Source organism: Acromyrmex echinatior, chromosome 16 (assembly GCF_024713525.1).
Source record: "Acromyrmex echinatior isolate Ae372 chromosome 16, ASM2471352v2, whole genome shotgun sequence".
Classification (NCBI taxonomy): Eukaryota; Metazoa; Arthropoda; class Insecta; order Hymenoptera; family Formicidae; genus Acromyrmex; species Acromyrmex echinatior.
The window spans coordinates 4,941,115-4,955,849 of NC_141867.1; the positions used below are offsets into that span (position 1 = coordinate 4,941,115).

The window sequence follows — 14,735 nt, forward strand, 5'->3', positions numbered from 1 at the left end:
AGTTTTTCAATCTAATTGAATAAAAAAGATCCAATTTCTGACACTAAATGTCGGAATAGCTCGGTAGAACCGTTATCGCTAATTAAGAATAGGATTATTATAAATGCGTAATAATTATTTAGAATACGAATCTCCGATTTTGATGAAATTAGACTCATTCGACGCATCCCAGTAAAAAATTATTTATGCATGAATAAGTATAAATAAACATACATAAACACGCATAAATATTTAAAAACATGTATAATTATATATGAAGTATGTCTATACATGTTCATACATCCATCTTTCTTTTGTAAAATTACTTTTTAGTATAACAGAAATAATAATAATAATGTGAAAACATTAAAAATAATTAAAGGGATAATTTTCGCATTGTTTGTTTTAGAAAAAAATAAGTTTGGAAAAATGTAAACAAATTACTTATATATAATTATTGTATATAAAATTATGCATAATTATGTATGAGCAATTTTTTTTACATTTTTCCAAGCTTGTTTTTTTCTAAAATAAACAATGCGAAAATTAAAATTATTCTTTTAATTATTTTTAATGTTTTCACATTATTTCTATTACATTAAACAGTAATTTTACAAGAGAAATAAGGATGTAAAAATATGTATGGACATATTTCATATATACACATTTATGAATACTTGTACGTGTTTATATATGTTTTTGAGCGTTTTTGCTCAAAATGAAAGAATCTGCAAGAAAAAAACGTTGGGTTGAGCCGTAAACTGAGATATTAAACGTTAAAATTGACGACCATATAGATTAGGAAATCTATCGACGAGATGCGCAGCATACTTAAGAGAAAAATAACAATAAAATAAGCAGTTCTTTAGAATATAATTCTCTGCTTTAAAAACATAAAAATTATATAAGAAAATAATTTGTGTTTTTAAAGTACAGATTCACAATTATATTTTCTGCTTTACAAACACAAAACCTGTACTTTAAAAACACAAATTATTTTTTTATATAACTTTTATATTTTTAAAGCAAAGATTTGTATACTATAAAGAAGTGCTTTTTTACCCTTACTGTTATTTTTCCCTTGCTGCATCTCGTCGATCCCAGCAAACGAGAACGAATTAAAATGGATTATTATATACATATATATATATGTATGACAGATTTCCTATATACATAAATAGTCGTCAACTTTAACGCTTAATTTCCGGGCCGTCTTAATATTTTTTCTTAAAGATTCTTTCATTTCGAGCAAAAATGCGTCAAATAAGCCTAATTTCATCAAAATCGAAGGTGCAATCCATATTCTCTAAATCTGAATCAATGAATAATCAATGTAATAATCAGTGCCAAGTATTACACTGGTAATCAGTGAATGAAATGTGAGGAAATTTCTAACTTATCTAATCTTTATCATGTGATCTAATTGATCTTGTTTTAATGCATAAATTCAATGAATATGGTATTGAAAAATTGAAATTAATATAAATTTACAAATATCAGTACCTATTTTAATTATATAATGCTCATTCTTCCTTTTTTAATTGAACTTCATTGATTATCCAGTGCCAAGTATGCCGCTGCGGTAATTAATGACTATCCACTGATTTAGATGTAGAGAGTATTTTAAATAATTACCACTAATGCTCTTGTACGTGGGCCGGCTTATCGTGCTTCGCGTGCAATCATCTACCTAGCTTCTCTGCGCATGCCCCACACTACACGCTTACAACAGTGACACTCCCAATAAATGGGCGCATAGTTAACAAAGCGGCTAGCCTCAGCTAGCCTGCTCATCGAGCAAATAAAACTTAATTGGTTGTTACTTATAAATCCAACCAAACATATTCAATCGCTCGATAGGCATTCCTAGCCGCTTTGCTGTCTTGAACTTATTCAATAATTCAGCTTTCATATTCTAAAAAAACAGTAATTTTAATGCAGCGCAATTATTATTCAAAAGATTGCTGTTTATGGAATCAATAACCAAATATCCCGAGGAAAAAAGTTTATATATAATTATATATATTATATATATTTAATTATATAAAATTATATATAATTATATATAATTATATATAACCATATATGAGATCATATGTGACATATTTTTGCTATAGATGAATAATATATAAACATATACGATCATATATGAGATCATATATAGCATATTTTTGTTATATATGAATCATATATGGATAATTTGAAGTTAACTTAATTTTATCTAATTTACAAGCTTTTTCTCTCATAAATACGAGTATATTCAATATCAACTAAACAAACACTACTTAATTTTTTACCATGCACTATTTCAAGACTATAAAAAAGTCTTTATTTAATATATAATATATATAACAAAGATCATCATTTGTAATAAAAAGATATTATTTTTTTATATACACAGAACTTTAAACGCATTTGCTTCTAAATTTTTTATTTAGAATAACCTTGCTATATAACAGCGTCATATATAGCGTTATACAAGATGTAATTATTTCAATGTTTATAATACTAGTCAATATAACTTCAGAAAATGCAAACATACTGACGCACGTTTAACAACAAATCAATGTATATTCCTCCCTGTATTTTATTATTTCCTTTTCTCTCTCATAATTTCTGCCACATTATAGTTCCGCATGCATCGCTCTGTCGGAGAAAACTACATTTTGCTTTAAAATATAAATGAACGCAACGTAGTTGTTTAAGTGTCTGTAATTTAAGTGTTTAATATCACGAGATATTTCTTCCCTTGAATTCTTGAGGAACATTATTTATAACACTTTAGTCAAGTGCGAATCGTAATAAAGTGCGTTATTTTCTATCTCTAATATATCACGAAATTATTATTGCTGTTATGACAGAAACATTGACGTTAGAAAAGATTATTGCCTTCTTAAAAGTAGATCTGATATTTGCATGTTGTTGGCCACTTCCGATGAAGGCAACAAAATTTCAAAAAATTCGTGACAAGATATTTCGGTTGTTATGTTGCTTAAACAGCATCATAATGTCAATATCATTAATATATACAGTAATCAAGAAATATGATATGTTTGTTGTGATGAAAGTGAGCTTAGAACTGACCGCCTTTTTGCAAGTTCCAATACAAATTATATTGTTCACATTTCAAAGTGATCGTTTGCAAGTAATGTGCTTTTGAATTTATTGTGATTTCAATTTATTTATATCATAGATATTAAAATGATATAATATAAATCTATAAAAATTAAATTTAAATATGTAATGTAAAGAATTAAATTTGTGCGATATAGCTTATAAACAAATTTTTCAATTGTAATTGTGACAGTTTCCAAGAAAATTAAAAAAATTTTTTTAAATAAGATTTTGTTTATTTATTTCAATCTTTTACGATAAAAATTGTTAATATTATTGGAACTTAAAAAACAATTTAATATCAATTGAATATATATGTATGTACAATATATATATAATATATATATGTATGTACAATATAATTCATTATACACGACATTTTAAAATTTGTTTTATTTAGATTCTAAAAAATAAAAAAAAATACATTTTTTTTTAATTTTGCACAAATATAGAAAAATTCAATATACACGTCATAACAATAAATATAAAGTTATCTATCGCCAAGAATTGAAACATTAGATTATCTGAGATCTCATAAAATCTTGGCCATTTTTCCAGATCTTCTAATCTATTATTATTGTTCATACCAAAATATATTTTATGAATAACATTAAAAGTCTTTCCATACAAGAAACAAAAAATGGACATATAAGAAAAAAATGTATTGTGAAATTATACTGGTAGGCCTTTTCATATTGTTTACATCTCAAAGTATTCAGAACTGCAACACATTTTTTCATTTTTTCAAATTTATTAAAAAAGTAATTTTATCATTTTTCAAATTATATTATTAGTTATATAGTATAAAGCATAAATAAAAATTTCTCAATAAAACCATCACTCAATTGATTCTATTATCAATTTTATTGTACCATTTATAAACTTTTGTCTACTTACACTTGTGTTTATTTTGTTTCTAAATTAAAAAATTATTTAACAAAGTTAATATATCTTAATAATTGCACTTAAAAATGAATTTATTTTTAAATAATATTTTTTAAATTCTTTCATTAATATCGCGAAAAAATATACAAGCAGCAATGTACATTTAATATTAATATTTAATACTGTATGTTATATACAAAACAGTTCAAATTAAATTATTATATAATATTATACATATATTTGTGCAAAGTTTAATTAGCCAAAAGCTTAAAAAGTTACATTTAAAAATATATTCAGGAAATAATGTCATTTTGACAAAAATATTTAACTGATATACAACTAAAGACTTCTTTTGCTGACTTCATCATTAATAAGAGATTAATACTTATGCATAATATACTTATGCAGATCATAATATACGAAATGGAAAATTATATTCAGCAAGCAAAATCGGAAGAAAGGAACATATTTCAGCGATATATCAACAAATGTAAATTATTTTATGGAACGACATTGTGTTTGATAACCATGACTGCTATAATAATGTGGTTCGGACCATTATTGATGGTTCAACCCTTTCCAATCGAAGTTGAATATCCATTCAATATAAATAAACAATCACTAAGAATTATTATTTACTTGCATCATATAATGGCTGTATACCAAAGTTGTGTGCAAGTATGTAGCAACGTCTTCGTAGCTCTTCTGCTTTGGTTCATAGCAGCAAGATTCGAGATTCTGTCTCACAAATTTCAGAAAATTACAAGCATCTCAGAATTCATAATCTGTATACAACTGCATCAACGGTTGTTACGGTAATATGTAAATTATGTAATGCATTGCCACATAATATCTTTTTTAAAACTAATTATATACTTGTATATTTAACATAAATAAGTGAAAAAGAACTATATATTCGATCAAAGTTAATCTTGGTGTCTAATAATATTTTTTGTGTTTTACAAAGAATTTTACAATTTCTAATTCAAGCAAACTAAAGCCATGCAGTTTTAAAACACGGACTAAACTGAAACTGGATTACATTATATCACAAATTAAATTGGTAAATACTAAGTATAAGCATATTCAAGCCTAAAACGGTTAAAGCTAGACCTTCTCAAAATAATTCACAGTGAATTATCTATATTCTATATATGTACATGCATATATATCATATTTTTGTAATTATTCAAACTGCGCGCCGAAATTTTCCCGAATTTTATCAAATGCAATTAAATTACTGCAATAATATCACAAGTTAAATTAAATTGACAAGCAAATTCTCAATCTCCGATTCAATATCATATTATTAGGGTGTTAATCTGAAAACCTTAAATAAATTTATTGCAAAAATATTACCTCGTCCGAAATATTTTCTCGATCGAAGACTGACCGTTATAGGCTTAAATATGCTTAGTATTTAATTTTACGTCAGTCTTAATAAAATCTTATTATTTTTAAATTGGTAAGTTTAATATTACTGATACTAATTATTAGACACCAATACCTTTCTTGACCGAATATGGCCTTCTTCACTTGATTGTATTAAACATCTCTTGACTGATTTTCACTTATAAATATTAGCTTTTTAGCAAATTTTTTGGCTGATATTTTTAACTAATATTATACGATCGAAACATCTTTAAACTTGTATATTTATATTATTTTTTATTAACTAACGCATAATTATAATTAATTCTGTAATAGCATATATAACAATAAAATTAATAAAAAAACCGATAATAATTAACAGCTAATTACAGATATGCAAAAGATGTTACTATGACAGTTCGATACATAGCGTTATCAACGATAGGATTCAGTTCCATAGCAGTGATATTTAGCGGTCTTACTTTTTTGACCGTGAGTTATTTCTGTTCCAATGCATATACTTATTACATAATACATACATTTTTTTGCATAAATGTCTTAAATATCTTAATTAAAAATAGTAGAAACATGTGAACTTTAAGTCATACAAACACATCTAATATTTATGTAGTCAGTATTATGATATTTATATAAATAAAGATCTAGGCATTACATAATTTATTTTTAAAAATTAAAAATTACTTTATCAATTTAAAATTATAAACAATGACAAATTTTTTTCTGTCACAAATATAATTTAAATTTTATATTACTTATATTAAAATATTATCTTGCACAGCAACAAACGTTAACTATGAAAACTCAATGTTTTGCCATTTCCACATCCGCACTTATAGAGGTTTTCATCTGCGCATGGCCAGCTGATTATTTATTACGCACGGTAAGGCACATAAAACGTAAAAAAAGGCATAAAAAGAGTTTATAATAAAATAACATAAAAATCAAAATTGCAATAAATTAAAAATAAAAATATAAAATATGTATAAATTTTAGAAGAATTTTAGAAGATATATAGAGATTTTTTTTAATATAATTGATGTGATCTATAATCACATTTTCATCTTGTAAAAAAATATACATTATATTAATGACTGTGTCTTTATTCTGGGTAAAATTTTCTCATAATGTTTTCTTTATTTTAATATTTCAGAGCAATGACATTGGCCATGCTGGATATGAATCATCATGGTACAATAAAGACATATCTTTACAGAAGAATTTGTTATATACTGTGTTGAGATGTCAACATCCTGTAACTCTAACTGTGCCTTGTCTGCTACCGAGTCTTTCACTTAATTATTATGCCTCTGTAAGTCATATCTTAAATTAGAATATTCATAAGAATTATTTTCAGTGGTTTAATTGAAGTTCAATAATTTTGAATGTAATAATTCATAAAGAAGAGTGTCGATTTTCGCCCCCAAGTGTCAAATAGATTAAAGTGATCTTTACATGTACAATTCTATAATAACTAGAATAATGGTTTTCCAATTATTAACGTACATATATGGCCTGGTTTATGTCATCTCTTATTTTTAAGTTATTCTAGTAATGTTTCTATTCCTTCTCAAAAAAATCACTATTGTTTTCTGTCATTCATAATTCCTAACGATGATTTTTCAATGTTTATTTATTTTACACTTGGCGGCAAAAATCGACAATTTTTAACACTCCCCCCCCCCTTATTATTATTTTCGGTAAAAATACCTGTTAGGAGACCCAGCCTCAATGACTTTGACTTTGACATATGTTGTCGAGGTCATGACTCTGAATGACCTTCAACAAGTTTTAGTCATCGCTCGTTATTCGTTAAAAAGTTTAAACAGTTAGTGTTAATAATTATTTTTCTCCCTGCTTCATGAAGAGTCAAATAATTTTAGACAGGGAGAGAGATATGAGATGGACGAATTCAAGGAATACAACTTTCCACGCAAAGCGATTTTCATTCCACCTTCTCTCTTAAAGGGCGCCCGATTTTCCACGTAAATCGACTTTCAACTCATTTTCTCCTCTGCTAAAAGATGCACGACTTTCCATGCGAGTTTCAGCCTACCTCCCTCTCTCTGCCAAGGTGCGCGTGACTTTCCACATAAAGATGGAGTGGATCTCGCTTCGCGTTGAACAAAGTAATGAGATGAATCAAAACACATAATTGCTTTAAAAAAAGTATATATATATATATATATATGCAAAAAGAATAATTTTTTACATAAGCAATGTGCTTTCTTTCCATTAATTAATTCATTTCATTATTTTGCATATATTGAAGTAATGGTATCAAAAAATTAATGGTATATGAAATATTTTATACTTTTCTGACATATATTAATATAAAATGTTAAATAACTCGTAAACTATTAATTTTTTTATAATCGTGCTTTAATACTTTTATATGGACATGGAATTAGAGTAATATTGTGTAAAAAATGATACAATTCCATTTAAAAAAGTGAAGGTGACCTTGAAGTCTCAAAAAAATATGATCTTAACTTGAGAGAAATTTTTTGCTCATCATAGTATGTACCTTTTTGAATAGAGAACAAGATGATCTCCTATGGTATTTTCCCGTACCATCAAAATCAACAAATCATTTAAAACATTTTAAATGATCAAATTATAGGAAATACTCTGTATATGTATAGTAGAAATAAGACGTTATTTTTTTCAAACTTGTTAATAACTTTTGTTAATAACTTTTTTAATAAATAACGACTAAAATCTGTTGGAGGTCACTTAAGATCATGATTTTGATAACATATGTCAAGATCGAAGTCAGTTGGGGCTGAGTCCCTTAATCGGTACTGTTAACTTACCTTTTTAAAACATAATAGTTAATCATGTCCATACAGTGGCGTGCAAAAGTTTCCAGCCAGTGACATTTTGTATTCTAATTTATAAAGAAAAACTGATAAAATTTTAACCATTATCGTGTATCAGTATCAATCAAGATGTGAATAACAAAATCATGTACTATCATCTGATAATGATTAAAATTTTCTCGGCTTTTTTTTTAATAAATTAGAGTATACAAAATGTCACTGACCAGGAACTTTTGGATGCTACTGTATATGTATAAATTTAAAATAAATAGTAATAAACTAAAACATTGTTTAATAATTAAGATGTTCGTGAGGGTTTATAATAATTTACAATTATTATTATTATACACTACCGATATTTAAAATAATAAAAATTATATATTTATATGTGACAGTTTTTATCAACTACGTTTTCCTATTTCACAACATTTCGAGCAATGCTTGCTAAAGAAGACGGGTTGCAAATGTAATCTACTGTATGTATTATATCTTTCTAATGTGAACAAAATTGATAAACTGTAAATATTTTAAATCATATGATAAGACGCGATTATTCCGTCAGTTTCAACTTTAAAGTAATGTTTAAATTTATGACGGTAAATAATATCTCTTTGTAGTGACGTGCTTACAGCTACATTACATAATCATGATTGCCCATAAGCACAATCTTTAAATATTTAATATATACTACACAAAAATATAATCATCGCGAAAAATGGATGAAAAAGCTTCACTCTACTCTATCTGCATCTGTGTCTGTAATTCAAAGTTAAAAATTAATAATAAAATTAATAATAAAAAAATATTTACAATTAATAGAATTAGTATCACTTTATGTTCCCTATTACAATACTCAATATCTATAATTTATATAATTTATAAACGCATAAATAGAATATTATTACAAAGAATATTATTTTGTTATTTTTTTGGGATAAGATTTCACTCTTTTAAAATGAAATTTCACACAAAAAGAGTAAAAATTGTCATTCTTTTTCAAGAAATGAAATATTTTCACTCTTCTCCAAAAATAATTGTATTTTTACTTTCTAAAGTTTCACTCCAAGAAATTTAGAGAGTACAAAGTTTTATTAAACGCTCTATATAATTACAAAAAGACTCTATGCTATTTATTATTTGTCGAAGTTATTAGAAAGAGAGAGAGAGAGAGAGAGAGAGAGAGAGAGAATATAAATCAATCAATTTTTTATCTTATGGTTATTTCTTAATAAGCATAATTATAATATAATATTTAATTCTTATAAATTTTTGTTATAGTCCTACAAACTGTTTTGGCAAATCTATGATTCTCCAAGGATAGATGCATCTGAAAATGTACCCCGAACAATTTTTATGATTGTCCAAAGATCAGAAGCCATAATTGCAGTTAGCAGTACCAAGTTGATACCCACAATTTCTATAAAATTTTACGAAAATGTGTGAGGATAAATATTGTTATATGTATTAATATATTTATCCTTTATCGGGTTATAAATTATTAATTGTATTTATAGGTTTTTTACATTATATTCTCGTACTTTATGGCATTGCAAACGATACTACGTTAGATTTGAAATGCTTCCAAATACTTCGTACTTATACCGATGATTAGTTAATAATGTAATGTCTACAACAATTATAATATATTTATATATTGTAATACGAATTTCTAATAAAAAAGTAAAAAAGGAAAAAATCTTTTTATAATTTTAATAGAAAATATTTTAACAAATTGAACTTAATATTAACTCCATTGTAATTCGAACTTTTATCCAGTAAAGTAACGTCGATCCGATCCTATACTCATTTTTCATATAATTAATGTACAAAATGAGTGAAAGAAAAGGTATGTTCAGATTCCCACCTGGATGAGTACATTAGATTCCTCCCTGAATCTAATATAATCTAACGCAGAGAGATTCAAGGAAGAGAGAGAGTGGAGCGGATAGCGTTCTCTTCTCAGTGAAATGATATACAAATGTATAACATAAAATATTTTTTCTATCTTACTTATCATTTTTTCTTTTGGAAAATACGTTTAAACAATTATGTGAATACCGCATGAAGTAAATCTAATGAACAATGTACATTAATAAAATTATTATTCAGCACTACAATTGTCGTGAATACATGTTTTGTCTCTTATATTTATTAAAAGTAATTATATCATTAATCATCAATGATTATATTATCATCGCTGATAATATAATCATTTAATGCGATCTGTAAATATAATGTAAAGACTGTCAATGCACTACGCATGTTACGTACATTGCGTTATTTTTCATTTATCAACAATAATTATACTCTCACCCTATCTCTCACACTTTCTAAAACATTGAAATTCGTAATGTAGTTATCTCTCTTAACGCACAACAATTATGCAGATTACATAAAGACATAGTGCGTGGTTCTCATAACAATTCAGAGTAGAAATATATTACTACGGAACTACGTCGGGGTAAAATACACGTCAGTCGTATAATTTATTAATCTGCAAGATCGCACTATAAACACAAAGGAGAGAGGAAAATGAAGAAGCTAGAAATAATAAACGTAATAAACGTAATATTCTGCCTGAGATAAGCGTTGCCATAATGTGCGTAATATTGCACTACCTAGAAGTTCTTACCCTAGTTATATGAAATTCTTCATAAAATCGTGAGAAAAGCGCAGAAATATTAACGATAGAAATACTCTTGTGTGAAAGAGTACGACGGCTTTCCATCTAACATGAAAATCGCACCGACTTTGGACAGAGTTATTGCTTTTTTGAAGATAGATTTATTATTCGCTTGTTGTTGGCCTCTACCGCGAACTGCTACAAAGTTTCAAATTATTTGTGATAGAATATTTCGGTATTTATCCATGGTGAATGGTGCATTCATGATTATTGAGATAATATATTCAATTAGTAATCATTTAGATAATGTTTTATTGCTTATGCAATTAGCTTGTGCGTTGGGCATCTTTTGTGAAGTTCCATTGCAAATATTTTTATTTACAAAACAACACGATCGTTTACAAGTAAGAAAAAAATTAATTATTTTTATTATGTCGAGTGAATAATGTAACAAGTGACACATAAAACACATTATTTTCTACCGAACAACCCATACACCTATACTTAAATATAAAATTTTATGCAATGTAATATTGAGATTGTGTAAATAAATTAAATCTTAATAAATTTACAGAATGTAATTTGCGAGATGGAAGATTATTACAAGCAAGCTAATAATGAAGAAAAAGATGTATTTCAACAATACATTAACAAATATATTTTATTTTATGGAACTACGTTGACATTAACTACTGCCATAACTTTTGCTGGTTGTATCATAGTGCCATTAATTCGGTCCCGCAAGTTTCCGCTAGAAATAGAATATCCATTTCGCGTTGATTATCAACCGATAATGGCGATGCTCTATTTTCATCAAGTACTTGGTATGTATCAGGTTACTTGTCAAGTGAGCGCAAATGTTTTCCTCGCTCTTCTAATATGGTTCACAACGGCTCGCTTTGAGATCTTGACAAATAAATTCCGCACAGTCACCAAGTATTCTGATTGGAAAATATGCATACAAGAGCATCAAGTAACTTTAAGGTATTAAAAAAATACAAATTAACTTTAGAACCAAATAAAATTATCACATTTCTTTATTACAAAGTTTATTCCTCATATAAATGAATCGCAAAATTTTCTCTATTATATTTCAAAATTATAATTAAATTCTCTCTAACAGATTTGCAAAAGAAATGAGTAGTTCTATCGCACTCGTAGTGTTATCATCGCTCGGTGTTAGTACTATAGCGCTGATATTCGGCGGAGTTACATTCCTAAGCGTGCGTATATTTGTTGTAATGCAATTATTATACAACACTACTGAATAATTTCTGTTAATTTACATTTCTCATTAAAAAATTTTTGTTAAATAGCGATTTCCGCTATCCGTAAAATTTCAGTATATAGTTGTATGTTTAACATCATTAGTAAAAGTATTTCTGTGCGCTTGGCCGGCTGACCATCTAATGAGAATAGTAAGTCTGATAAAAATGATCTAAAACTGGATATTATGACAAGTAAAATATAAGTAAAATATACATATATTTTTTAAATATATATTTTAGAGTTCTAATGTTGCTGAGGCAGCCTATGATTCATTATGGTATAATCAAAATATTGAATCTCAAAAGATTATGTTACATACTTTGCTACGATGCCAACGAGCTGTAGTTATATCTGTTCCTGGTTTACTAAAAGCTTTAACATTTCAACAATATACTTCTGTATGAGAACGCCTTACACTGACTTACAGTGTCAATCTTTATAATTAATCAAAGTATAATGTAATTTATGATACAATGAAAAAAATATTTCCACAAAAACATAAAATATAAAAACAAAAAATAAAATTTTATCTTATAAAATGTGTGCATGTGACTACTTTACATAAAAATAGCACTGAAAATTAAAATTAATATTTTCGTTTTTTAACAGCTTAAACCATTTTTACAATTATGTCTGTCACCAATTTTGATTTGATAAACAACATCTTATTAAATTATAAAAAACGCATCTTATTATAAAAAAATATATAAAATTAAAAAATTTAACTTTGTACTATATAATTTTTCTAATAATTCAATCACTTTTTAATTAAAATGTTATTAATGTTAAAAAAACGTAAATATTTATGAAAAAATGTTTTTGTTTTCTGATTGTCGTTAAAAATATTTTCAAAAATTTTTATTGCAAAATTTTTAACATCTGTAAAAATTAGCGTTTTTAAAAACGTTGAGATATCAGTATTTTAACCTTTTGTACAACTTCTCGAAACTTAGATTTATATTAAAATCTTTTTTAATACTTTTCATTTTACAATTGTATAACATAAAAATTCTTTTCCAATTGTATCATCAATTACAACATATGTACATATATGGCAGTAATATATTAAGTATCCTTAACCAGTTATCCATTATCCCATTATCTTTTACAAGTTTTTTATATATACATTGATTTTTCAGTACGTTTCAACAGCATTTTCTTACTTAACAACGTTTCGCATAATTCTTTCTGAAGAAACATAAGTCCAAGGAAAAGAAAAATAAGTTTCACGGAAAGGAACACACAACTTTGTCTACATAAATACGGAAGAATACATCAGACTTAAAAAATAAAAAGTATATATTAATATAACAATTCTGCAGATTCATTATTAATTATAATTTGCATAATTTTAATCCTAACAGATTCCAGCTCTTAATTCAGTTTTATGAGTATTCAAATTTTTGGGATATAGAAAGACGACTTCTTCCTATGCAAATATTAGTAACAAGACGGTATGTGTATATTTATCCATGTTATATGTTTTGCGCTATGAAATTTGTTTATCTAAAGTTTAAAGAGTAACTATTTAATTATATTAGGTGTAGTAAAAAGAAATCCATTATTTTTCCAATAGATGGCTTTAGTAATCTGTATCACGCGTAGATACAGATACAGATTACTAAGCCATCTATTGGAAAAATAATGGATTTCTTTTTACTATACCTAATAATAACAATAATTATTACTGATGTGAGTATTAATATTAACATTTTATTTTAATGTAATATATGTATCAAAAAATATAATATAATATAAAAATATAACATAAATTAATTTCTGTATTTTGTTAAATTATGATTTTTAAAAATGTTTTAAAAAATTATTAAACGTCAAGAGATTAATTAAACTGACTTAATTAGAACTATTATAATAAAAAACAAAATCATGAATATATTTCAAACTAAGCTTAGAGAGACATTATCAGTGCTACATAATTTATATTGTTCTATCTTTATATAGACAAATAAATGACACAAATATCATAGAACGTTTTCCTAAACACACCTTAATAGTTTTATCCATTAATATATTAATTGGCAAAACAGCTGTCATAAATACGCGCAGTTGTTCTCGTTAAAATAATTATTTCGTTAATTTCGATGAATACCTAATAATACAGTAAAAACCCGAAAAATTTACAAATAGTTTGAAATTCATAAAAAATTCTAAATGTATTGAGATATTGTCAGAAATTCAAAAACTTATTTTATGAAACTTATTTTATGAATACATTTTCCTAGCAATACCCTTGTGTTAATATGGATTATTTTATCACCTCGAATATTTTATATCACGAGCACTTCTTCTCTGCTTCGCAGGTATCTCTAAAGAAATATCTTAAAATCATTTTAAAATAACAATCACAAAAATTTTTCAAAAAAAACAATAAGTTGCTTTTTATCAAAAATCTTAAGACCTACATTATCTACTTGGAGGTTCAATATTAGAAAGTTAACAAATTAAAAACTAAGTTTAACTTGTTAATTGTTTTAACTTGTTTTCTATTTTTTTGATATATTTGTTAAAATAAAAAGAAAAAGAACTAAATAAAAATTTTAATTAATTTGCATTTTTACAGTTAAAACTTTAAAATGATAATAAATAATTGTAAATATTTTTACAAACATAATTAAAAATTACAGTCAAATCTG

The 14,735-nt window shown here is 26.0% G+C and overlaps 2 protein-coding genes and 2 long non-coding RNA genes across 5 annotated transcripts in view; 2 read left to right on the forward strand and 2 right to left on the reverse strand.

Annotated features, from left to right (window-relative positions):
- The window catches only part of LOC147907072 (uncharacterized), a 296,973-nt gene that overhangs the window by 249,002 nt on the left and 33,236 nt on the right, over window positions 1-14,735 (reverse strand). The window lies entirely within an intron of this gene.
- Window positions 1-14,735, reverse strand: part of LOC147907074 (uncharacterized) — a 69,564-nt gene that overhangs the window by 47,333 nt on the left and 7,496 nt on the right. The gene's annotated exons all lie outside the window — the stretch shown is intronic.
- On the forward strand, window positions 2,569-9,005 carry LOC105145703 (odorant receptor 4). Its single transcript, XM_011055465.2, has 7 exons — window positions 2,569-3,124; window positions 4,387-4,793; window positions 5,742-5,841; window positions 6,149-6,250; window positions 6,521-6,679; window positions 8,585-8,665; window positions 8,807-9,005. The coding sequence occupies exons 1-6, from the start codon at window positions 2,834-2,836 to the stop codon at window positions 8,657-8,659; spliced, it is 1,134 nt and encodes a 377-aa protein (XP_011053767.2). The 5' UTR covers window positions 2,569-2,833; the 3' UTR covers window positions 8,660-8,665; window positions 8,807-9,005.
- Window positions 10,219-14,473, forward strand: LOC105145712 (uncharacterized). 2 transcript variants are annotated; one of them, XM_087414311.1, is made up of 8 exons: window positions 10,957-11,047; window positions 11,143-11,216; window positions 11,387-11,796; window positions 11,936-12,035; window positions 12,129-12,230; window positions 12,321-12,479; window positions 13,221-13,376; window positions 13,446-14,473. In XM_087414311.1, exons 3-7 carry the CDS (start codon window positions 11,402-11,404, stop codon window positions 13,281-13,283), a joined length of 819 nt encoding a protein of 272 aa, XP_087270437.1. In that variant the 5' UTR covers window positions 10,957-11,047; window positions 11,143-11,216; window positions 11,387-11,401; the 3' UTR covers window positions 13,284-13,376; window positions 13,446-14,473. The 2 variants fall into 2 exon arrangements, with proteins under 2 accessions (XP_011053777.2, XP_087270437.1); XM_011055475.2 differs by having other exon boundaries at window positions 10,219-11,216.

Excerpts from the sequence above, each read along its gene's own strand:
- LOC105145703 (XM_011055465.2), top strand. The coding sequence starts at position 2,834 with ATGACAGAAACATTGACGTTAGAAAAGATTATTGCCTTCTTAAAAGTA. Across the intron at positions 3,125-4,386 it reads TTCAAAGTGATCGTTTGCAA|ATCATAATATACGAAATGGA; the intron begins GTAATGTGCTTT and ends ATACTTATGCAG. Across the intron at positions 4,794-5,741 it reads CTGCATCAACGGTTGTTACG|ATATGCAAAAGATGTTACTA; the intron begins GTAATATGTAAA and ends AGCTAATTACAG.
- LOC105145712 (XM_011055475.2), top strand. The coding sequence starts at position 10,923 with ATGAAAATCGCACCGACTTTGGACAGAGTTATTGCTTTTTTGAAGATA. Across the intron at positions 11,797-11,935 it reads GAGCATCAAGTAACTTTAAG|ATTTGCAAAAGAAATGAGTA; the intron begins GTATTAAAAAAA and ends TCTCTCTAACAG. Across the intron at positions 12,036-12,128 it reads GCGGAGTTACATTCCTAAGC|CGATTTCCGCTATCCGTAAA; the intron begins GTGCGTATATTT and ends TTTGTTAAATAG.